Source organism: Ciona intestinalis, unplaced genomic scaffold, assembly GCF_000224145.3.
Source record: "Ciona intestinalis unplaced genomic scaffold, KH HT001084.1, whole genome shotgun sequence".
Lineage (NCBI taxonomy): Eukaryota > Metazoa > Chordata > Ascidiacea > Phlebobranchia > Cionidae > Ciona > Ciona intestinalis.
In genome coordinates this window covers 26201-52683 of record NW_004191405.1, presented here as the reverse complement: position 1 = coordinate 52683, position 26483 = coordinate 26201, and the positions used below count along the sequence as shown (strand labels likewise).

Sequence of the window (26483 nt, the reverse complement as noted above, 5' to 3'; positions counted from 1 at the left end):
AGCAGAAGTAACTGGGAAAGCTATAGGCCAAAGTATGACGTAATCCCGCAATAACAAATCCTGGTCATTTAACCCGAATCAACCGTTGTTTACTTATTAACCAAATACAGAATTTAAATATCAACGAGTTGGGAAGTTTTATCCAAGTATGACGTAACTTAGAAAGGAGAACTTTAGATTTATTTTAACATTTACATGAGGAACTGTTATAGTTGGTCAATAAGTTCTAGATGTTAGAGTAAACTTCCTTTAAATCTGTGCACTGTGTGTGGTTGGTTGGTAGTAAGGTGTTATGCTGGTAATACATGGAAGATTTTGTCGTACGCTGCAAGGTTTATAGGTTTGGCGCTCACTCCATGTATGTTTGACTCAATGGGTTATTACGTTTCAGTAGTTTTTTTCAGGGATTCGTTCAAATTATTTATTTGGCAAAGCCAAAAGGCAAACAGTTTAAACGGTGGGAATATTTTGCTCGAAGGGTGATTTACATAAGGTAAGTTTGTATTTGGTTACTGCGATCGCCCCTGAACCAGAAGGTATACCAGGCTCGTCGCTGCTACCAATATTTGTATGTGTCTCTGGGCAAGACGCTTAACAATAATTGCTTCAACCCAGTGGTTACCTATGGGTTATAAGTTGTCTGCCACAGAAAACTTGGCTCTATTATAAACACGAAACACCAATGTACGCCGCTGTGTCGCATTCGCTTATTAATTTGTCTCTTGCCGTTTGCCAACATCTAAAATACCCCGTGTTTCGGTTCGGGAAAATGCAACTTCATTGTATAGTGCTATCATGCGTTCATACGTTGTCAACGTAACAAAGCGATTGAATTGATTAAAATACGGAATAGCTGCGTCCCAGTCTGTGTTGAACACGCTCACCGTTTCCACCTGCCATCTCTGAGGCCCTCTAACGACGACTTTTCCACAAACCCCACACAACCGTTTGACATCAATGGAAACTTCTGTGCGTTAAATCCGATGGGCATTCGTCTGTCGTGTGTGAACTTTCTGTTGTTTGTATCCATATACTTGTGCCCTGGTATGTGCTCTCCTGTCATCGGTTTTAACGAGTTTAAAGTAGTCAGTTTGGTTTGCAGTCAGTTTTCCATATATGTTAAAGCTAAACAAATATTCCCTTTTATGGACTTTTTTCTGTTGGTTTGCTTTGCGAAGTTGTGGTTAAATGACCTTCGTTATTTTATAAAAAACAAAACATAGACCATATTTCCTCGCCCCGCTATTACTACACATCAATGCTATTTAATATATTTCTACCTTTATATTCTCAGCGTGAGATATTAATTCTCTTATCTTCGGTTTGCTTTGTCTGTTATAATTAAACATCTACCTTTGCATAAGCTTACTGGCCATTCTCACCTATAGTAACACTAACGCTGACTGACTGCGCGTAGAAAACTTCAAAAATCACGAAAAGCTTTTTCACGCCATCTAGCGACGGTAATCTTTTGTCCAAAACCAACCTTCCCAACTCCATACTTAGTGACACGTCATAACATTCACTGCCGCTTATTTTGATCTTAATCGCCTTTTTCACTCCGTCCTTCATTCCTGATATCCGATATACGAACCTACGTACGTATGACGTCATGAATTCCGTGATGTCATTAATAAAACTAACTGGGTTTTAGGTTTTACCTACTGATTAAATTTAAATATGTTTTACAATTTTGGTGACGTCATGGTATGACGTAGTTGTAGCAGTCTTGTTACGTAACAAGAGCGTTTCATTACGTCATAATACTTTGGGTTAAAGTTGTAATCGTTGACTTTTTCCGGTCTTTGATTAAAAGGAGCTTTGTCCACTTGTGGCGCTGTAACATTAGCCAAGGAACCGATTATCGCGTAAGAAGATTTTCCTGAGCCTCCCATGTGTGACTGTGACGTAATATAAGACCATTGTTAATGGGGGAATAAAAAATAACGTATTTTTTAAACGGGATGTAAAATGGCCGATATTTTCCAAGAACTTTAAAACAAACTACGGATAAAACTGCTTGAGCAAAAATGTCAAATAAAATCGTGGCCTCTAAACCCAGAATGCAGTATAATATACCCCTATTGATTGTCCTTATTATACTTAGTTTTAATTAAATACATATAGTGACGTTACTTGTAGTGACGTAATGAAACTTACCGATTTTTTACTTTTCTTAACAACCACACCGAACGGTACAAAGTGATAAGCTTCGTCTAGGAATGGAACGGTAACCGCTTCGTGGCCCAATAACTGGTAACCTACATAGTTCCTATGAAAATAGAATAGTTTTACTGACCGGTAGACGTCGCTATGGAGCAAGTTTATGCGCCTTTTATGTATTGTAAAATAACATTGTTTTAAGGGGTTTATTAAAGCCAAGTTAGGCAAGCAAGTTTATATTGGCGCAAAATGAGAACTAGCCCTTATTTAGTTTATTTATTTAAAAACGTTTTTGTCACAAGGTGTGTCATATATATCATAGAACGTGTCCGCCCCAGAAAAAAAGTTTTGGTATAAGTTAATACATATGCGTGTATATAAGAAAGTTACTTTGCAAGATATTTCGAAGTTAAATTTAAGCCGGATTTATAGCTGTCAATCATCAACATTTGCAAATCTTTGCAGTTTGGGATAATGGCCTAAAACCTGCAGATTTAGATAACATAATAGAGAATAGGTTCTATAATGTAGCCACACTGTTACATATATGTAATATATATAACTTTTGACTTTACCTGCACAGTTCCCATGCCAACCCAGGATCGCATGACGTCAGCCTATCGAATATTTGGGGCGTCATTGGTTCGTCCATGGTTATAATAATAAGTTAACACTAACATAATAACTACATATCATACACCAATCATATTTTACTTTGCATTTCTATTGGTTTCATATGGTGTATGACGTCACTGAGGTGCTTGTGTTCGAAATAATGAACATTATTTGAAGTAAAACATATGTCATAGTAGGTTTTGTTTCGTATTTATTTGAAGCGCAGGATTTGGAACAAATTGTGAAAATAAAGCGATAAAAACAATAAGACTGTGACGAAATAAAACGCTTGTGTCGTGTAAGTGCTATATCTTTATAAGTACAGCGTAGGCGAAAAGTTATTGCGGCAAAACAGGAAGAATAATTGCTTGTTTTACAGCACCGAACTTGCCCCAAAATATCCAAAGCCTTAAACCTCTAGTGCAGCATATATATATACCGTATGCAGTTGATTGCTACGGAAACGTTCAGTCCACTTTCATCGTATCTTTGTATAGTTTGTTGCGTATTCGCGCTGATAGCGGAATTGCATTGTTACGTCACGATCATTGTTATGATGTCATCTCTCGCTGTGAATCTTGATCACATTGTCACGTCACTATGACGTAGTATTCATATTGTGACGTCATTATATAACACGTCTTTTTCACTTTGTGAGCGTCGCGTTTTCACGCAGTGATAAATCACGAAACGTGAACATATAACGGTTCTGTGACGTTATATAGCATGGATGTGACGTCGTATAGCATAGATGTGACGTCATGTAGCATAGGTTTGACGTCATATAGCATAGATGTGACGTCACATTGCATATATGCATGGAGGGGTAGGCTACCGTAGAAGGAGTTACATGATATTACACCCGCATGTATTGGAGGGATATCCGGGTGCGTGTACGATCATCTTCTTGTCCATTCCAACGATCCAGTAAGCTCCTTTATCACCACGGTGTGTGTAGTGTATAGTATATATTGGGAGCAATCGTACAATGTGGGTCTGGAATAATAAGTAGGAGGGTTATAATAGTGAGAATTTATATGCTATATGGGTTCTGGCACTGTATATGGCTCACAGCGGACTTGAATCATCCGGATCTGTTTGCGGCATGCACCGTTTTGTAATATAGTTGGGTGGGGAAGATGGGACACCTTTAATTCGTAAGATTCAAATATCTTTGATTTGTAATATCTAAATAACTTGATCGTGTTTTAAACAATTAACAAAAGTCTATGGGAGTCGTGAGGATACGGTTTTATAATTCTTTGTATGTTCTTTGTTTACTACCAAATTGGAAGAGAAAATAGAATAAAAAGGTGTCCCATCTTCCCCGATCCTACTATATTTTGTAACAACACATATCGAACTTTATGTAAATTATACGTGAGCTTAGGAACAAAAAATATTTTTTGTTCAGTTTCAATACGAACAGCACATATACCAATTAACGGTCTTCGTTTTCAAAAACATGGTCCATGAGACTCACTTGTAGGATAATTCTTTCGTCGTTTCGTCCCGTCGATTCCCTGTGCCTAACATCCGGTGTGTGTTTCGCCAATAATTCCTCGGAAGCGATTTGCATCTCAATATTAAGGCATGTGTCACTGGATAGCGGGGTAAGTGTGGTTCCCGCTTCCTCGTGTACAATGGCGCCTCCACAACGTTGGAATAATTGCAAAGGGAGGTTGTTGGTGTTGGTTGTCTTGTTGCCACGCAGTGTAGTGCTGTGGGTGGCACGGTAATGTTACAACTCTGTTAATAGCTACCATATACAGAAAACAAAAGTCCAGTCCAACTAATAGTGTATACTTAAAGAGATATTTCGCTAAGCTAATTATGCCAGGTATTGGAGCGTTGCTGTTATACGTTAAGTTTTACCTAAAATGGAATCGCAACAACCTCTTGCTTATGCTTCACTAACTATAGGTATGGAATGGGTAAAGGTACACGCGGATAAAATACATTGTAATAAACCCAATGTAATGTACCGAACGCTTAGTATGTAACCGACATGCCTGATGCTTCTTATACAATTCAAATACTAAGTATAAATATACATGAACAAATATTAAATACTCACTGTTTAACGTATACAGCCTTATACGCGACGACTTCCCCGCGTCCCTCGCACCTCCCACAGTTACCCCGACCTCGTCCATGGCAGTTGCAACATCTGTGGATGATCATCATTAAAAATAATAATAATAGTAAAATAATCGAGGGTCGCAACTACTCAAACCAGGGGGCGCATGAGACGGTGAGACCACTTAAAAACAAAATATCGACAATCAGCAGGTTCACACTTATAACAATTAAACAACGCTTTAAAACAAAAATCGTGACCTAATCGATTCATGACGTCATCAGTATGACGTAACCAAGCCATGACGTCACGAACATATTGTAACCGAGTTCTAAGGAAACGAACACGTCACCTATATCTTTGACGTAAAACTAGTTACAAGACGTTAAAACTTGACGTAACCGGGCTGTAACGTCACGAAAATGACGTCACAGCCTTATGACGTCATCCAACTTACATTTTATTACCGGAACCCCCGCATTCATGGCAAGTCTCGCTCCTTGAAACTCTGCGTGGTTGTTGGTTTAAACTATCCGAGTGCTGTGAGGTTATATGGGTTATATTTATGTGTTGTTATAGTATAGGCCTAATGTAATGATAAACACAATTAATTAGATAAAGGTCTCTAATCTGTTTGAAAATGGCTCTTCTTGTAAAACGCACCATATTGGTATTGCCATATATACCGTATACCCATCTGCCGTGTATTAAATATCACATATGCTATACATCGACTGCGGGCATGAGGTATTTACATATATCTACACTGTTATCAACAGTAACCGTATTTAGTCTAGCCGTATATATAGAAATATCACAAAACTAAGAAGAGAAGGGAATTAGCAACAAAACAACAGTCGTTAAAACACGCTATGGAAAAAATTACTCGAGGAAAAATGTCAAAACGAAGCTTGTACTTACCTCATAATAAGTCTCGTGAACCGAAGTGTGGCCACTTCCATGGCAGTTATAACATGGTAGTTTACCGTTGCCCGTACAATACCCGCATGTGGTTGTACCATTGCCTTGGCAGCTGTAATATATGTTAATATCATTATATTGGTAACTTATGTATACGTTTCGCTGTGATGGGATAATATACCTACATCCCATGTTTCAGTCATGATGTCCCTTTATTTAGTTTCAAAATATATTGTATATCACTTTCAAAGTTTTAAATCTGTTATTATAAACAACTATTACCTTACGCAGCTTCTTCGTTCTGACGTATGTGGGATTCTCTTTTTCGCTGTGTTTGATGACGTCACGGTGACGTCAATATCCCATTTATTTAACGGAGCTTGACCTCTACGTGGGCCGTCTACTTTCTCACCTAGGGTAGAGCAAGGTTAGTTGCCTCATGCACGCTGTCGATTGCTATATATGGTCGCATATAGTTTAGGGGTAATGGGGTATGACCAAGTTATTGTTATACAATTAATGTAGGGTGGGGGAAGTTGGGACACATTTGAACTCAATTTTCTCGTCCAATGTGGTAGTAAACAAGGAACTTTCAAATAATAATAAAACTATATGCTCAAGACTCCCATAGACCGTTGTTAACTGTTTAAAACACGATCAGAATATTCGGATATTGAGCGCCGAAGGTGTCCCATCTTACCCCATCCTACTATATATATAAAGTTGTTTTCATATATAATGTTATATGTAAGCTAAAACAATATTGTTCTAAACAAATGGGCAACGCATCTGAAAATACAAACTGGTACGCAGCCATCCCGTTTTAAACCAATCAAATCACTCGGTTACGCCTCGCTAACAATTTCTGTAGGACGCGAGTATAAGCACTATACCAATCAAATTGCAAAAAAATATCACCCAACCATTTCTTCGAGAACAAGTGAGATAGCGACCTTTTAGATCATTGATTTATACAAAAACGAAATATGTTTCATGCAATACCAATACCCTGGGTATTATGGGGTAATGGGCAAACTCTGTCCTTAGTCTCAGGTCCCATTGCGTGCCTACTATAGGACCTCACCCATACAAGATATAATGTAGCAACCAGACCCATACGTGACATTAAACACCGACTACCATGGGTAGGATTCGAACCCTTACCGTTATACGGTTCCTCCTCGTCAACAACCACACGACTTTCGCGAACTGTCTCCAAACGATACTGTGGGAATAAGTTGATATAAATCATATGATACAAAACACCCGTGTTATAACGACTGTCGTTGCCCCGCCATGCGAGGATAAATTACATACAGGGTAACTTGTAAGCGGGCATGAGGTGTATGAAACAGAACATCCGTGTTATAACGACAGTTGTTGCCCCGTCATGCGAGGATAAATAAGTTACATCCATTCACTCATTTAACTTGGGATGAAAAACAAAGTTTTCATGTGTTTTTAAATTTAAGTGAGTGAGTTCACATACAGTTATATAAGTTGTTTGATATACTTTTAGGTTATAGCTCACAATATCCTACATTTCCTTGCGTGTTTTTCTGTTTTAACAACTAACAATGCTCTTAGAGTCGTGAGGATACGGTTATATAATGTATTTATACCATGTGTATAGTTATTTGTATCTAGACAATACAGCTATTATGGAATTAGTTTGTTTAACTGCCCATGCCGCTTGTGGTGCCACGGAGCAATAGTAAATAATGACGTCACACTAACCTGCCACGCGCTTGTCATTATGACGTCACAAATATCCAATTGTTTTGCGACTTTCTTGTTATAGCAGCATTGTGCTTCGATGTGTTCCAGTAATTCGCTTTGCGCTTGCTCTTTTGAAAGTTTTGGTAAGCTGAAAAAGGAGATTTCGTTAGTTGTATGTTAGTTTTTTTGAACCCAGGATCCCTGGTTCTCCAACCCTGACCTGGATTCGAACCCAAAATCCCCGGTTCTCCAACCCTGGCCTGGATTCGAATCCAAGATCCCTGGTTCTCCAACCCTGGCCTTAATTTGAGGCCAGACCAAATTCCCTAGCGCCTTTTTCCAAAACACCATTGTTACGTCCACAATGCCATTATAAATAACAATTCCATACTTTCTCGAATTTCCAATTGTGGTTTATTCAATTTTAACTTTACTCCTATGACGTCACAAACGACCTTGTCAAACTTTTATGGGAGTGACATAACGCGTGGGAAACAATGCGTTAACAAAGAACAGGAAACTTTGACGAGAATCGTGTTTGACAGCGATGGATTTCCACAACTGCAAACCGGCCTGACATTGACCATAAATTGTCGTCGTCTGAACTTAAATTTCGCGGCGACAATCCAGTTTATAACACGGATATCTTATTACAAGCCATCCGGATGCCACCATTGTAGGCGCATGTGTTCTTTACCCCTTTGGCAAGATACCACAATTGCTGCAACCCACTGGTCACTAATGGGTTGTCCAAATTGTCGGCAATACAGAAAAACAATCACCCACAAAATTACATGCGTTAAATTTCAATAGTTGTTGCGTCGTGCGAACGTAACCAGAGTATTCAAGCGTGTTTCATATTTTCATATTTACTCCTCATATACATTTTGAAAACCTTTGATATAACGCTATGTTGTGCAACGCTACGTTACGTTACGTTATGTTCAACAACACTTAGCATTTTAACGAATGTTAAAGTTATGTTCGCTTAATCGACAGCTGTTTCTTGTCAATGTACTAATCAGGTATTATACCCGCATTGTGACGTAGCAACGACCTCTATTGACACATTATGGACTCATTACGTCACAGTCAGGAGCGGCCGAGCGATTAAAGACGATTGTGACGTCATAAGGTGTTTGTTAAACCCATTGTCGGGATTATTGTTTCCTTAATCAAAGATTAAAGCGACCCCTTCTATATTAACATTATCCATTGTTCACGTAATAATCGATATTGTAACGGAAGGATGACGTCACATGGTCGCGACAGAACAACATATGGTGTGACGTCACAATTGATAAATCGATTTTCGATCCGATTGTGAAAAGCCAGGGTTACGTTGTACATTGTACTTGTTTTATAAAAATACAAACAGACAATGTTTTTTATCGCTTTTAATTTAAATTGACCCTTACTAACTCAGCGTAAACTTATTTATCTTTTCGAATACGATTGCAAAGATTAAATTAATTCAAATATTATAGAGTGGTAAAAAAGACACTACGGGTAAAAACCATTTAAAGAAAAGTTTTAAATACAAGCGTGGCCGCTAAACCCAAGTTTCCAGCATTATATGTTTTTTTAAATGCCAAAGATTTTTTGGGTGATTTTTTTTATCTTTTCGAATACAATTGCAAGGGTTTAAACCAAAGACGATAAATTTCGGGAGATATTTGTCTGGTTTTCATCCTTGTTTGTTTTATATTTAAAGAATAAAGGATTTGATTTAAAACATTTTTGTTTCTGTTCATCACAATTCCTATTGTGATGTCATTTAAATTCCATTGTTACATCACAATCGTACAGTGTTGGTTTAGCGTCCTTTAAATCGTACCTGGGCATTGTGACGCGTGTTTTATTGTGACGAAATAATTCTCATCCAAATCTACAATGGATTAACCGTGACATCACAATACCTCTGCGACCATGATTGTAAAAACAATGGTGGCAACTTAATTTTAAAATATTGATAGAAGTTTGGTAAAAATACATTGTTAAAACACCGAACCCGCGCATAGCGCTTACGATAACATGGGTGCCACGGTATATGTTGTTTCGCTATGTAACTTTATTAGTGGTCACTTTATTGATAAATGATAAAATTTTGATAAAAATTGTTAAAACATCCATCGTGTGTATTATATTATAATCCCCATGGAACATCGAATAGACTTGGCGCAGCGTTTTTGATAACCTTGGTGCCTACGTAAGTTCTCAGGCGTCGCCAGTGGTTTTAAACGAGGCGTCCGCACTTAACCCATGAAGATAAAGCACTTATCATGCACGGCTAATGTAGTGGCTTTTATCTTTATCTAATAGTGACTTAATGGTAATTGATGTATTTGACTTAGAAAGATAAGTTTATCAATTTGTATTGATATGATAAAGCATATGTTATGTTACTGTAACATACGCGGGGTAATAGGCCAACTCTGGTTTAAATCCCAGGTCCCATGGCTTGCCTCACTGTAGGACCTCACCCATATAGAATAGAATGTGCATATACAATGTTGGGGTAATGAGCCAACTCTGGTTTAAATCCCAGGTCCCATGGCATGTCTCACTGTAGGACCTCACCCATATAGAATAGAATGTGCATATACAATGTTGGGGTAATGGACCAACTCTGGTTTAAATCCCAGGTCCCATGGCGTGCCTCACTGTAGGACCTCACCCATATAGAATAGAATGTGCATATACAATGTTGGGGTAATGAGACAACTCTGGCCTAAATCCAAAGTTTCGCTATACACTCCCACCCATATAGAACAGACATACACGTTGGTTAGTACACGTTCCCCGTAAAAGCGTAAATAATTTATATGTTTCTCCATACACAGTGCATGTGATGGTAGAATATCAATATTTTGTTGCTTTCGTTCAACCATTTATTGTTGTTATATGAATATTGGAAGCCGAGGTTTATGGAACAGAAATAAATGTACGAGGTTTATGGAACAGAATTAAACTCGTAAATCCAGGACGACAATTTCATATTTACTCCTCATATAACCGTTAAAATATGTTACAACTCGAGAAACTGAATATCCCAAAAATAAGTTTAGGCCAATGGGCAACAACTTCGGAATTTAGCCAGCTATGTGGTGTTTAAACTCACAAAACTAAACAATCCAAACTTAACCTCGATAATTAAAGTGCAAACTCTTCCTAACGTCTCGTATGCAACCTCATAGACCTGCATTAGGTTTAATATCCCCCCATACTCACAAAGCATATTCAAGAGGTTGGCTCCTTCTACCCCGTTCCTTATGTTGACTCGGCACCGGTTTGACCTCCCCAGCCAATCTTCCCTCACATAAAACATCAAGGTTAGAGAACTCTACTCTCCCAAACTTCCCGATATTTTCCTCATTCTTTCGAATCCGCCGGATGTTACGTTGGTCCACCACTATGACGTCACTATCGGTTTGCAACCGCCGCCTTCGGTCGCCGCTATCGCGACGTCTTCGCCCTAAGTCTCCAGGGCTCGAAGCTCTTCGTCTTGTAATGGAAACTTGACAGAAATCTGCCAACCGTTGGTTTCCTTGGTCTGTGGATGGGTCCGGGTACAATATCTCGTAGGGCGGGGGAGGCGACCTGGAAGGGTGACCCCTCATTCTACCTTTGTGAGATTCGCTTTCGATTCTTCCGCGAGACATTTCTGTTATTTCGACTTTGCCGACTACAGAATATTAAAACAACTACAATATTTAACTGTGGATATATAACAAGTCAAACTTTTTTGTGGAAACTTTACAATTGGCCTAAATCATATGGGTTGACTATATATACTTGAAAACAACGCATAACTGTTGATATATAGAAAGTTACATATCTTTGTCTAATAACACAAGTCAACCATCTTTCTACAAATCTTTACTGTGACTAAAAGTCACGTTTAAACCACTGTTTGACTTTATATAACTTTACATATTAAACAAAACTTACGACAAAAACCCAAATGCGAGTTAGTCTTATAAGGGGCAAACACTAAAAATTGGCGTTGAAACCTAGGTTTTCAGCCATAGCAAGCAACACAAATACTGCCTACTCTACAACATACCAGCATATCATTCAACTAATCGAAACTCGTAAAATATTCCACAAACTTAACTATAAATACAGCAGTACCCCCCTATTTTCCAGGAGTTACAATCCCGAAAAGTTATTTTCACTTTTTACAGCCCTATGACGTAGCGTAAATATATCTTCCATATAATGCAATGTGTAAAATCGCTTTACAATCAATCCTAATAACAAAATTCACCGATAAAAACATAATTTCAATCTTTTAATGTTATAACCTTACAAATAATATCAAACACACTTATACACAACCTTCTATTGTTCTTATATACGTAAAGTTACTTTCTATACAATGTACATCACCTAAGTTGTACGACATATGCCTAATGTACAATACATATGCTTGCGTTAAACATGCATCTGCTGCACTACAAGCTAAAATATCGATTCCAATCAACAAATTGCGAACCTCGGATCCCTCCCGCTACATAAGGCGTTAAAGACGTTTCGCGTTGCTTTCTGTTATTCGATATACTCAATGGTTTGTAACGTAACAATGCCATACACCTGTTGTTATTGTTCTCTATTGTTTGGTGTGTTGATTCCTGAATGCGGATCGCGTTTATCTCCAAGTTTAATGCATCCATTACAGTTTTATTGTTACGTATAATAATTCACTCGTTTATTCGCACACAATGCCACATATTTTTCAACAATGCTATAATCACATGAATCCATTGTGACGACACACACGAATATGTCGTAAGAATAACCGACTTTTGTCATCACAATGTTGTTTGTTCGTAACAATGCTTGAACAATAACCTTAAAACTCCGCTTAAAATTGCCCGCTAACTCGAAAAGTAAGCGGCACGCACTAAATAATTCATAACCATGACGTAGCCGTCGTATTCCCACAACCATGCTGCTATGGAAGTAATTGCTCGCATATAATTAGCCTTAGCTTTACCTGGTTACATGCAATATTCAACGCAATGCTAAAAGGTAATGCCTAATGCGCCCTTTTTCTCTTTTCTCTCTCTTTCCTTCTCCCTTTCTCTCTCTTTTAAATTGCGGAAACGAATTGAATTACCAATATTCTCATGTTTGCATCAGGAATCGAATTTCTTGGTTCGAATTCTCGCGACCAAAAGCGGCTTGTTTGAAAATTGATATATACAGTGACGTCACAATAATATTTATTCCTCATACAATGAAATTAGTAAAATATCGATTCTGACGTCACACCCGCATCGGAAATCAATTCGTTTTTCTTTCAATTACTAAAAAAAACAGTTTTTTTTAACCAAATTTACTCTAAATTAACGTTTAATTTAAAACCCTTTGTTTAAATTTGTAATATTATCCTACCGTCAAAAACGCGAGGGTCCCGAATATATGCCGTATTTAGATATCTGCTAACTAAAATCTATTTTTTCAACTATTGTAGGCCTGGCCTAGTTTACATTCAGTTCCTCTATATATGTAAACATAAACCACAACTTTAATTACCGCTACGCTTTTTACAATAACTAAAACTAAAATAATATTTTATGAAATTTTAAAGCGTACGGAAATATAGTATGGTTGGGGAAGATAGGACACCTTTAGCACATAATATCTAAATAACCTGATCGTGTTTTAAACAATTAACAACGGTCAATAGGAGTCATGGGCATATAGTTTTATAATTTCTTGAAAGTTCTTTGTTTACTACTAAATGGGGCGAGAAAATAGAGGTAAAAGGTGTCCCATCTTCCCCCACCCTTCTGTATAACATTTATATTATTAAATACAACAACTGTTCAGCCTGCTTAAACTCGAGCTTTACTTAGTTATCCCATTTAATATGTGGCTTAAAGCGGCCGCCGCATAGGGACCGATGTTGTGCCTGTCTGCGTGGCCAGCTGTCTACGTTCAACTGTCTTATTCCAATAACTACTATTGTTGCGTAGTAACGGCACGCGTAGGTCATTGCTATACATGTCATATAGCTCCACAGAGACCATTGTCATTCAAATCTACGTAACAAACAGTTACTGCGTAACAATACCCATTGTAACCGAATATCGTATTTGTTCGAAGCAAATCAACACAAACTTAGATTTCAACGGCGCAAAAATAAAACAAACTAATTTTCTACAAGGGTTCTGCGTACACAGCTTGAATTTAAGCGAAAGACGCGAACATCGCGCCCCATCGCGGGTGTTTGGTGAGATTGGTTGTTTATAACCCCATCAATCGAACATAGATGACGGGGTCCATACATCGCTATATCTCGAGCGAAAACGTTTTCACAAATTCGTGGACTTTTCGGTCCCTATTCGACAACAATGCTGAACTGTGACGAAACTTCCTGTCAAGCCGAAACTGGCCAACCCAAGTCCATTAGCAGGGCGGGTTGCCAAATAAAAAAAAGTTTTATAATCAGAAAATAATGTTTTAAGTCTTTTTAAATATTTTTTATTTTATAATTTGTGTAAAATCATTTGTTTTGTAGTTTTTATCTGGCAACACTGCACCTTAAAACACTTGAAACATTTGTCGATGCTCTCAAGGCGGCACGAGGTTTTGGATTTTTAAAAATGGACAAAAATCGTCGCCGGCCCACCCTGGCTTTCACCCCTAGACCAAACCTGGGGTTAAAAAGGGGATTTTCTCATAACCCCCGGCGCCACTTATGGGTTGAACCCATGGGGTTACGCTTGTTTTGGTGGGGTGGGGTAAACCAATATATAAATTCGTGACTTGAAAATTCATAAAAAAGTTTAATTTAAAGTAAAAGCAAATAAACAGGTTTAGAATTTGAGAATTTTAGAATCTGTAGCGACGAGCCTTCGCGCATGCACTATTGTGACGTCATAATAGCGATTCTAAGTATCATTGTTAAATAACACTTGCGACCAAGATACAACAACTCGCGATAACAATTTCAACCTCGATTGTTTATTAAACAATAAACCACCATTACGTCACAATACGATAACAAAGACGCCTAACTTCGATAATTCGATTCTAGAAAGCTGATTGTTCTACAACAGCTGTTCCTCGTCGCGATTAACGCGATTGTTCGCTCACAACAGAAGCATTCTCGTTTTAACAACTTTCCTTTTTTTTCTTTTCTTAGCCGCGGGGATTCCCCACTAGGTAATCAAACGACGTCGTTTTTTCGCGCTCTAGGCTACGGCGACTATCAGTATTGTGACGTAACAAGGCAGGTTCTTGAGTATTGCACCATAATCGCGACAACGATTTGAAATTTTAACGACAATTATCTTACACATACCATTATGAGGTAACTGTTTTAATATTTACCTTGATAAGGCGGATTCCATTGATTGTGCGTCATAACCAGTCTACTATGACGTAACAATGTTGATAGTAGCATCACAATTGTATCTTTTACACAGACATCGCGATCTTTTGATGATTTTACGTTTTTTTAACACGTAATTAATTCCGCTTGTGACGTCAAAGCGTAGGTGTTATGTCGTCATAATAGCCGGTATCTCGAATAATCGATCTAATCACGAGATACGCGAGAACCAGACCAGACATGTCTTTTAAATGCCAGTCGTAGTGTCTGCATGTGCCAGGTGTCAGTTCTAAGGTTTCAAACATAATTTTACATGTGAAGGGTTGTGTGTTCAAATCAAAGAGATGTGTTATTGTCATGTCCGCTTATCCACACACTGCAATAGCTTCAGCAGCTCGACTGTGGGCATGGGAGTGACAACCATGGAGAAGTCACTCAAGTTCCCACCCATGAGGATATAAATAACAAAACGACAGTAACTTAAGATGGTATTTTTGTGCACAAAACATACATGACACCAATAGGTAAATAAACGTTATAGTTTCGGTTCCTTTGTCCCCGCATTTCATTTACTTCCGTCATCAAAGTAAATGTCTTATAAAATGCTCATTGACTTTTTACAAGCGTATTTTATTGGCCTCGCCCGTGTTAATTTAAGTTACATAAAACACATTTGAATATTATTTTCCTGCCTGGAAACTTTTAATATAACTCTAGTGTCTTATAAAAGTCAATTGATAAATGTTGTGGTCTTATAAACGCCAATGTGTTCACGCTACAACAAACTACTTTGACCAATTTTGCAACGAAAACATAGAATAACTTAGCAAACTTTTCACACAACTTTTATAGGCATACTAAAAACGATTTATTTTACAATAACAGTCAGCATAATGCTTAGTGGACCACTGTAGTGGGCGAACCGGCCGAATCGTATGCCTTCATTCGTGCCTCGGCAAAGGGATTTTATATAAATACTGCTGGTCTAAATTGTCCAAGCCCCCCAAGCTCCGAAAACAACTATTCTAAACACTGTATATATAAAACATGCCTTTCGTTGATTGTAGTCATAAAGTAAAACTATTATTGTTTTAAATACAAATAAAATAACCGTTCAAAATGTTTCCGAAGTAAAAATGCATTTGGCAGCACTGCAGTCACGTGGTTTGATTTTAAACATGTGTTCGAAACAATACCTATTGTCTGGTAATCTGGAATGTCGCTTGTTTTGTATTAGTTGGAACTAATTAACTTACTACGTCATAAATAGGTATTTGTAAGGTCATAGCACTTGGTGGCGTTGCACGTTTTTCACGTTTTTAATAGCTGTGTATACATACCGTGTAATAACATATATATATATATATATATATAATATATATCTACTTGAATAAGACACTGATAATGCCAGTTATTGATATAAAAAACTATTAACGAAATCTATGTTATGAAAGATAAAAGAGAGAAAACAATGACCATCTTCCCCCAACCTACTATATATAGTAGAGTGGGGGAAGATGGGACACCTTTAGCACATTATATCTAAATACCCTAATCGTGTTTTAAACAATTAACAACGGTCTATATGGGATTCGTAAGGATACGGTTTTATAATTCTTTGAATGTTCTTTGTTTATTACTAAATGGGAGAAGAAAATAGATTTAAAAGGTGTCCCATCTTGCCCCACCCTAGTATATAGCAAGCAAAACACTATCTATTTAAACCAGCTGTGATTTAACAATTCGCTTTGTGACGTCACATTAAAGGAAGTAAAGCTAAACATATAGAGAAAATTAACCGGGAATCCCCTTTCATAATTTCCCGCCTATATTTTTAAGTTCCTGTTTCAAACATGTCAATATCTTATTTTTGGCAATATTTTGACAATAACTAAACGACCTGAATTTAAACTCGTGCAAAACAACACAGATTACACCATACGTTAAGGGACGCTGTAGTTTCGGTTCCTCTATTGCGGCAATGTTAAATCAAGCCGCAAGAAAGAGATATACCCCGTGTTTTGTTGGCCATATACTCACGTTGGGGCAAATACACGAAAAACATTTAAATATTATTTTACTGCATGAAACACAATATGTCGTATACATGTCGTAATGTAAATGAGGTAGTCTCGTACACGCCTTTACAAACTGTTCTTCCAGTATCTGTAAAGTGCTTATTAATCTGTTTTGCAGCAAAGCAGTATGTAAGAATTAATAGCAAAGCTCTGCCGTCCTTATTTTCAATGCTATATTTCACAACTTTTTAGAGAAATGCAATACAATAATTTACTTTTCTAACAACAGTTAAAATATTGGTGAACCACTGTAGTAAGGCGACCCAACCAAATCAAATGGTAACATCATTGTAGGAAAACTAAATTGTTGAAAAAGTATTAAAGTTACGAATATATAAAAGCATTCAAATGTTTCTGAATATAAATTACATTTTGCAACACTGTAGTCACGTGGTTTGAACATTTGTGTACGTAACAATAACTATAGTCACATAACATGGAATTTCCCTTGTTTTATCGTTTGTTTGCAAATAATTGACCTTTATATACGTCACGATTTCTGTTTGTATCATCATAAACAACATTATGTACGTGATTGTGGGAAGGGGAATTTAATCGCTTTTATTCAACGGCTCAGCACACCAGATTGCAATAAATTAGACATTTAATAAACTTTCGCTGTTAAAAGAGACTTTATTATTTAGCTGTGATTTAACAGCTCGGTTTGTGACGTCACTTAGAGAAAATAAAAGGGGATTTCCCTTATCATGTTTCCCCGTCTTCATTTTTTAATATTTTTTTTAGTCCTGATTCAAATATTTCGACATCTTTACGAGATGTAAGATAATTTTTATTGTCACGTTTACAATTCCCCTCTGTGACGTAATAGCACGTGATTTGCGCAACAATCGTATATTTGTTCCTTTGTCATTGCAGCAAAACATAGGCCAGGGTTGGAAAACCAGGGATCCTGCGTTCGAATCCAGGCCAGGGTTGGAGAACCAGAGATCATGGGTTCGAATCCAGGCCAGGGTTGGAGAACCAGGAATCATGGGTTCGAATCCAGGCCAGGGTTGGAGAACCAGGGATCTTGGGTTCGAATCCAGGCCAGGGTTGGAGAACCAGGGATCCTGGGTTCGAATCCAGGTCAGGGTTGGAGAACCAGAGATCATGGGTTCGAATCCTGGCCAGGGTTGGAGAACCAGGAATCATGGGTTTAAATCCAGACCAGGGTTGGAGAACCAGGGATCATGGGTTCGAATCCAGGCCAGGGTTGGAAAACTAGGGATCCTGGGTTCAAATTCATGCCAGGGTTGGGGAACCAGGGATCCTGGATTCGAATCCAGGCCAGGGTTGGAAAACTAGGGATCCTGGGTTCAAATTCATGCCAGGGTTGGGGAACCAGGGATCCTGGATTCGAATCCAGGCCAGGGTTGAATAACCATGGATCCTGGGTCCAAATCTCGTTAAACAACTGACATTATTTGTACTTCAGTATATTCTACATTCCAGAAGTAACCACAAGTACACAGTTAAAACGAGTCCATACTCGCCTTTGTATGCAAATCAGGTATTCCAAAATATACCACGTGCAACAACACCTTAGGCGCCATGTGACGTCACAGTAGCGTTTGTTTACACTTATTATTTTCTCAACAACGGTAAACACATATCCGCTGCTGGCAAACTTTAAAACGACACGCCTCTTTCACGCCCCTTTATTAAAGTCAAAAGTGACCAATCGAAGCGCTCCGTTGGAATCCGACCAAATACGGTTTGACCAAGAGACTAATGATGCCAGTTGCTGGCGGAAGAAGCATATTATGAGGCAATACTGTTAGCTTGGCACAAAATATCCCATATTTCCTAATCGTGTTTTAAACAATTAACAACGCTTTTTTAGATTTGTGAGGATACGATTTTATAATTTTTGGTTATTCTTTGTTTACTACCAAATGGAAGAATAAAACATGTCCCATATTACCCCAACCCATACCACATGAAGATTAATAGATATTCAAAATCTGATGTTCTAAGTTTAGTGACAAATACACGGGGAACCACCTCTATAATATTCTGCCTTGAACTAAATATTTCAAAGTGGGGGATTCCCCGTCTATCGATGCGAACGCGAGGTTTTAAAATCCTCGGAAAATTTTCCACTTGTAGCGTCACGCGCTGCAACAATGGGAGGGCATAAATGCTCCTTATGACGTAACAATGATATGTAAACACGTGGTCTGTTGGCAAGTCAATATTATGAATTGGTGAAATTTTTGTTCAAAATGTTATTTTTAGATTTTTGTTTAAAATGTTTTCCTCTTCCCGAATCATCTTAGCTGCCTTTGTTTGTTTTATCTAACGCTGTTTTGTATTGTGACGAAACACACCCATAAATTTATAGAATATTTTTTGGCAACATTTTTTCTTCAATATTTTTTTAAAATTGTTTCCGCTTCAGTAGACCGTCTAGCAACTTCGCATAAATCGCTAAAAGCTCAATTTTCGGAGCGGAAAGCCCCAATAATGTTTGCAGGATAATCATGTTGTTATGTACCTGTTGCAACGATATGCCTCAAGTACCCTATCCCAAAATAAGCGTTAAATCACCAGGTTTTCGTTTTTAAGAAATTGTTTTTAAAATCCTTTCATAACACACCACTTCGCAAACTAAAATCCCCATGGCGTGCGTATAAGGGCGCTCCGATATTAGAAATATTGCAGAAATTTTCAGTTGGGGTATTGCCCGCATGTATTCTAGGCTGGGGGAAGATGGGACATGTATTCATTCTTTTTTTATCGCCCCCCTTTTTGGTAGTAATCAAAGAATAATTACATAATTATATATCTGTATTCTAAAACTGTAAACACCGTGGTTGGTTGTTAAAAACACAATTATAGGAAATATGGGATATTATGTGCTAACGGTGTCCATCTTACCCCACAGTACTATATAACAGATATTATGTGCTAACGGTATTCATCTTCCCCGCAGTTCTGTATGGGATATTATGTGCTAACGGCATCCATCTTACCCCACAGTACTATATAACAGATATTATGTGCTAACGGTATTCATCTTCCCCACAGTTCTGTATGGGATATTATGTGCTAACGGCATCCATCTTACCCCACAGTACTATACATTCAATGCATGCAAGGTAAATGCGAACCCCCTTACATTACGTGCAGCATAATAGCTTTTGCAGCATTGCGCAAATAATCCGATCTTACAAACAATCCATAAGTTACGTTCTAGAGTTCTAGACGCCAAACTTAAGGGTAATTACGTCGGAGCTAACATTTTTTGTTAATTTAGAAATTTTTTCGTTGTTGTAATGACGTCACTTTTGTAATTTTTACTCGAGTTCTGTATTTTTCCGCGTCTTTCAAGATCGCGTCGATCGCGTTTGGAATGCGGAACTAAGAGTCGCACGTCCTTTGTTTTCGTCTGTTACGTCATAGTATGATGACGTGGGCAGTCTACTGGTAACTTTCCGCTTTACGGATCGTCGAATCTAAACGATTGTGACGTAACAATGCACACCTGTACTCAATCAAATAATCGACATCGCCATTCTAGTTCATGGTACTATTGTGACGTCATATGCGTTCGCTAGAAAGTATTGTGACGTCACAGTGAAATAAAATTGTTGAATGTATATCATCTGTGACGTAATAATAAAGAAGTTAACACACGCGACTTTCGCTGTTGATTCGAATTCGATTATTAACAAACAATGACGTAATAAAGGGTATTTTATAATAATTGCTTAAATAATGAACAAACACTAAGGCTTATTTAAGCGAACTTGGAAAACCCCGTTTTAACAATGCATTTGTGACGTAACATTGCTATAATAGTTTCTATAATTTTCCATGCGTATATTGACCCTGCCCTGGACTCGAACCCTGGACCCTAGGGTTATTTACGCTATACTGTAGGATATGATGACATAGGGGTCTGCTAATTGCATTTAGTAAACATTATTATCTTTCAAACCAATAGCGTGCTGCACGTGTACAGCGACAATTATAGTTTAAATATCATAAATTATGAGAATCTGAATTATGTTGTTTACTTGACGGTGATTGTTGGTTTACATTTGCACATTATCCCCTACTTTATCGAATAACTCTCAATTGTTGAAAGACAAACAGTTTGACTGCCAATCATGGGTGGTGGGGTAATAGGGGAAACTCTGGTCTAACAAGTCCTAAGGTGTGTCTAACGGCAGGACCTCGCTTATAGAATAGAATATATATAGCAACTTGACTGTGGGAAAGATGTATGCAATGTTGGTGCAATGTTGGGGTGAAACCCATGCATAATACATTATAACGGGCTCGTTTCAAATATCTACAAACACTGCAATGCGGCAACAACTATGTGATTCGCAACGTGAAGTCACTAGGTTATTCTTTGTGTTGAATCTAGCGCCACCCTCCGACGATAAATTTGCTGTCATGCTCTCTCATCACAACCACATTGTAAACTGATAAATTGAATTGTCACGCATCGTGTTTGTTCTGCTCTTAACGTTATCAGTGTAACATATTTACAATAGTTTGGAACTTCCCCGATTAAGTAGGGATAAGTTGGGACTTTACGCTGCTTTACGGTAATTTGCAACAACCACTTTCAGAGGTCAATATTTAACTTAATACAATATGAACTTAAAGGTTATTAATCGTTGTTTATCAACGCGCGTAGAGGAAATTTTGGAGTGTAACACGCATATTACATCTCATGCTCACTGTCAGGTTATAGATTGGTGTCTGTTTCATATATCATGTGCCCGCTTACCACGAATGCAACTTTGTTGGTGATTGTATTTCTGTATGGTTGACAATTTAAACAACCCATCAGTGACCAATGGGTTGGAGTAGTTGCTGTTAAATGTCTTGCCCAATGACACATACCACACCTAGCAGCCACTTTACGAGTATAGCCGCAGTACGATGAACAACTACAGGCCCATAGTGTCTATATTAACCAAGTACATACATATATACAATAACCAAACGATTCATACATGACTTACTTTAAACAAATACAAGTTTTCGTCGCTTCGTTTTCCTCTACGTCTGTTACATCTGTAACGTAAAACATGCTCACTTACGCCGTCTGGCGGTTACAGTTTTTTAACTTAAAAACTGTGTATATAATGCAACTTGTTTATCCTCCCATGGCGGGGTAACAACAGTCGTTATAACACGGGTGTTTTATTTCATACACCTTTTGCCCGCTTACGAATTATCACGTATGTAACTTTGTGGGTGATTAATTTTTGTCTTTTTGTATGTTAGCGAACTCTAGCGGTTTAAATAAAGTTAAACACTCACCACTAGTCGGTCTGCTTGTGTCGTTTCTGTGGATCTGTAAACAGCAACCGGTTTAAAAATAAAAATCTATTGTGTTCTTAAAACTTAAGTCTAATAATAAAGATTAACTTTATAAGTACAAGTCTATTCGTTTGGATATGTAGAAGAACGGTTACGTAAAAACACGTCATACAGGTTTATCAGTGTCATTGGTCATGGAAAACATAAATACGAGAATGAATCATGAAATACGCAACAAACAAAATCTAACAAATGGTTTACCATAAGTAATATATTTCCCTATTCATGACACGGGTGTCTTGATTCACATACCTCGTGCCCGCTTATTTTCTGAAATATTACAACATTCAGTCTACTGTAGTACAAACAAACAAAGTATTATACTGTTTCGTCTTTTTCATTTTTGGACCAATTATATAGTAAGAGGGGGAAGATGGAACACTTTTGTCACATAATATCCAACTACTCTGATCGTGTTTTAAACAATTAACAACGGTATATGGAAGTCGTGAGGATACGTTTTTTTAATTCTTAAAATGTTTTTTATTTTCTACCAAACGGGACGAGAAAATAGAATAAAAAGGTCCCGTCTTCTCATACCCTACTATATATCTAAAAAATATAATTCGGAAATTATCACAGCTACTCTGAATACGAGGAAAATGATATTAATATCACGTTTTCTGGATTATTATATAATCTTTGGCCCACGTGACCCCGCTTTCATCATCTTAAAGTTATTTTGCGCGCGAAATAATCAACCAATCACCTGTTCGGATCCTCTGTCGCTAGGCAACGGAGTGATGACGTGTCGTCTTCGTCTGTGGGATAAAAACAATAAACTAAAACAAACACCAAAAACATAATTTGCAAATTAAACGAATGTGGTATTAAAATCGTATTTTATCGCATCCTAAAAAGTGTTGCATTAAAATATAGAAACAATATTTAAATTAAAATACAACAATATTGAAATTTCCTCTATTGGTCGCACACGTAATAACTTCCACTCATAGAAACAACAAGGCACGATAATGGTGTGTTTATGTTGCAATTGGTAAATAACAAAATTACCTCGTTTTGCGAGAAATTCGATCGGGAATTGTCATATTTCAAAGACAATTGCCCACAGCGATGTCTTTGATCGCGATACCTCTATTACGTAACAATCAAAGATAAAAGAGAAATTCCCGACTTTTTAGTCGTTTGAGTAAAATCAAATTTTAAAAGTTTATTAAACCTATTTTCTGCAAATATGAAAACAATATAATGTAATTTACGTATTTGTATATAGTGGGGTTGGGGAAGATGGGACACCTTCAGCACAAAATATATAAATATCCTGATTGTGTTTTAAACAATTAACAACGGTCTATGAAAGTGGCGACGACAAGGTTTTATAATTCTTTCAATGTTCTTTGTTTACTAACAAAATGTACGAGAAAATAGAATGAAAAGGTGTCCCCTCTTCCCCCACCCTACTATATATTACTTTCAAGTAACAATGCGTATATAAGTGTCTAATATAACGGGGTAAAGTTTTAAAACTGTTAAATTCACGGCACATTTTCAAATCCGCTTGAACACAATGGATTTATAAAACTTATTATTTTACAATTCTACGCACGCCGAATTTTTCGTAAGTTCCTTTGTTAAAGTTTTTTGCGGCACAATTATAAGCCCACAGCAGTTTCAGAGACGGTTGTTATATAGTAGGATGGGGCAAGATGGGACACCTTTTATTTTATTTTTTCGTCCCATTTAGTAGTAAACAAAGAAATATAATAGTAAAACCGTGTCTTTACGACTTCCATTGTTAATTGTTTTGAACACGATCACGATATTACTATATGTGCTAACAGTGTCCCATCTTCCTCCACTCTACTATACTATTTTAGAGCATTAAACACCTTTAACAACAACTGATGTTTTTACAATTTTACGCAACACGTGAAGCTACTTTCATTAATTATAAATTCTTACAACACACGTCTCGAAAATCCTTTAGGTTTTGTAACAGATACCGCATCATTTATAACAACAGCGGCAGGAAACGGCAGACGACAGTCTTTAAATCATTGTATGCTGCGTATAATATACATACGAACTATTTGTGTGCTATTACCTTAAATATATTGTGTTGTTTAAAAAGCTTTGCATTAAACCGCATATACCTGCTATAACTGTACATTACGAACGCAACTGTATACGGTTTGTTTGCCATATATAACCCAAACATAATTAGCTATAACAATCTGCAATCGTGGCTTTTAATCTGCAGCGTATAGTAGGTTGGGGTAAGGTGGTTCTACAATCAGAGCACTGCTTAAAATTTCACTGAACTTTTGTCAATACAAGTATATGCAAATGCTGTTGAAACATCTTTCGCTATAATATTATTTACGTCCACAATCTTTACTGACACCTAACTAACTACAAAGTTACATACGTGGTAAAACGGGCACGTGTGTGAAACAGAACACTCGTGTTCTAAAGACTGTTATTGCCACCCCATGCGAGGATAAATAAGTTACATTCATTCACAAATTCAATATTAAACCAGACTCATATTCACTACATATAAAAAACTGTTACTACTGTGCCAGGAATATTACACTTGTTTTCTAAAACAACCAACCTGGCGTTGATTTGCGTAAACTTCGTTTGCAGCGCTTTCCTTGCCTATCCTTGCATTTATAAAGTTAGGCATATACATAACGTTGTCATGCATACGAGTTTCATTTAACCTGATGAAGGCGATCTGTATATACGAGGTCGAATCGTCGGTACGCGAATAAATATAAAGAGATACTTTGTATAACATATTCACTACAACAGTATTAACGTCCATTTGATCGATGCGTTTATATACGAAGTACCTTCCTACTGTTAGTTAAGTTCATATTTCAACATTATTATTTCAAGAGGATCCTCTCTAGTGGATGAAGTGGGAATCGATCAAGTACCGACCGAAACAACAATAATAATAACCATGATATGGTGTTAATGTATATGACGGTATTTCGTTCGTTTATATTTTTTATTTTTTTGATAGTACATGCTACCTGGTATGTCTATTACCCCAACGCCCAGGGTGCTACCATCTAAACCCCACTGAGGTAGTTTATGTACAGCTATTATCTAGAACCCCTTTATTCATTTAATATTTTATTAACACCGAGGCAACCTATACGCTGTAATGCAAACGGGTGTAGATATTTCTTTGTTTGTTCTTTTTACACCGAGACGAACTATTCTAATACATCTCATTGCCTGAGTCTAACCCTGCAACACTGAACCAAGGCATGCCTGCAACTTACGGCAACCGTGCAAGCATGAACGTTTAAAAGCAAGGAAGTTGACACCTGTGTGTCGGCTAAGAACACAACTCATTCATGCGTGTCCACCCGGTCACTAATCATTGGCAACCGCATGTTTGCTTAGATAATGGCCTCGACTATGACGTCACATTATCTCATGTTTGCTAACAACCGCCTTTGTGGTAAAAGGAAATTCCCAGGTTTTTTCACCGGAGCGATAAAATCGTAAAATTGATTTAAATTTTTAGTTTAAAATTGCGGTTTTGGTCGTTTTGTTTTGCGTGTTATTTACTAATATGACCCTGCGTGTGCGTGAATGTTGTTTTTGGTAAACAGACTTGTAAGAGCCGAAGTTCTAACGAGCATAGCGGTGGGATTACGCTAAACCTGTGGCTTAAATGTTCGGCTGTCAATCAAACAGGGTGGTCGAACATTACGTTGCACGAATCTTGAAATTAATGAAATTTCCGATTAAAAGGTTCCTTTAGATATAAAATTCCTTCTTACAGGTTCAATCTTACATCTGTTAATTTTTTAGGGTCATGTTTTTATTAATTTATTTCGTGTGATAACGAAGTCGTTAAAACTGATAACTTGATAAGAAAAAGCGTAAACAACAACAGAATATTTTATCGAGAATCACATAAACCTGGGGCGGTTAATACAGGGGGGGTCCGGGCAAATTTATTTTAAGATTTAATTTATCTCTGTTTTAATGTAAATTTGTCAAAACTTAATGCGGTAAATTTAGTTGAAGTAAAACTTATTCATGCACAACGAAGAATCTCATTGTCCACTTCTCCACGGTTCAGTGGTTTTATTTGAACAACACTTAACGACGTCATGGTGATGAAATTGTTATGCGTGAGAACGAGTTTTCTGTGGATATTTAACTCCATGTGGGTGGGAACTTGGGAGACTTATCCATGGTTGCCACTCCCATGCCCACAGTCGAG

At 37.4% G+C, this 26483-nt stretch overlaps 2 protein-coding genes and 1 long non-coding RNA gene across 5 annotated transcripts; 1 reads left to right on the top strand and 2 right to left on the bottom strand.

The window, feature by feature from the left end:
• The first annotated feature begins 70 nt into the window (after nucleotides 1-70).
• Nucleotides 71-26483, top strand: LOC113475614. Its single transcript, XR_003397369.1, has 3 exons — nucleotides 71-493; nucleotides 6071-6206; nucleotides 25133-26483. It is a non-coding gene; the product is annotated as an uncharacterized LOC113475614 (long non-coding RNA).
• LOC100180007 lies at nucleotides 527-2847 on the bottom strand. Its single transcript, XM_002124858.4, has 5 exons — nucleotides 2739-2847; nucleotides 2161-2272; nucleotides 1768-1901; nucleotides 1383-1594; nucleotides 527-1056 (listed from the first exon to the last, which is right to left on the bottom strand). The coding sequence occupies exons 1-5, from the start codon at nucleotides 2813-2815 to the stop codon at nucleotides 881-883; spliced, it is 711 nt and encodes a 236-aa protein (XP_002124894.1). The 5' UTR covers nucleotides 2816-2847; the 3' UTR covers nucleotides 527-880.
• On the bottom strand, nucleotides 2973-23463 carry LOC100176883 (protein SSUH2 homolog). Of its 3 annotated transcripts, none has more exons than XM_002129646.3 (12): nucleotides 23282-23463; nucleotides 22977-23028; nucleotides 22208-22241; nucleotides 21907-21958; nucleotides 7517-7646; nucleotides 6944-7004; nucleotides 6062-6191; nucleotides 5780-5891; nucleotides 5316-5398; nucleotides 4856-4948; nucleotides 4262-4499; nucleotides 2973-3774 (listed from the first exon to the last, which is right to left on the bottom strand). In XM_002129646.3, the coding sequence occupies exons 1-12, from the start codon at nucleotides 23314-23316 to the stop codon at nucleotides 3625-3627; spliced, it is 1170 nt and encodes a 389-aa protein (XP_002129682.1). In that variant the 5' UTR covers nucleotides 23317-23463; the 3' UTR covers nucleotides 2973-3624. The 3 variants fall into 3 exon arrangements, with proteins under 3 accessions (XP_002129682.1, XP_026695759.1, XP_018672537.1); XM_026839958.1 differs by lacking the exon at nucleotides 23282-23463 and adding an exon at nucleotides 22469-22537; XM_018816992.2 differs by lacking the exons at nucleotides 21907-21958; nucleotides 22208-22241; nucleotides 22977-23028; nucleotides 23282-23463 and adding an exon at nucleotides 10730-12239.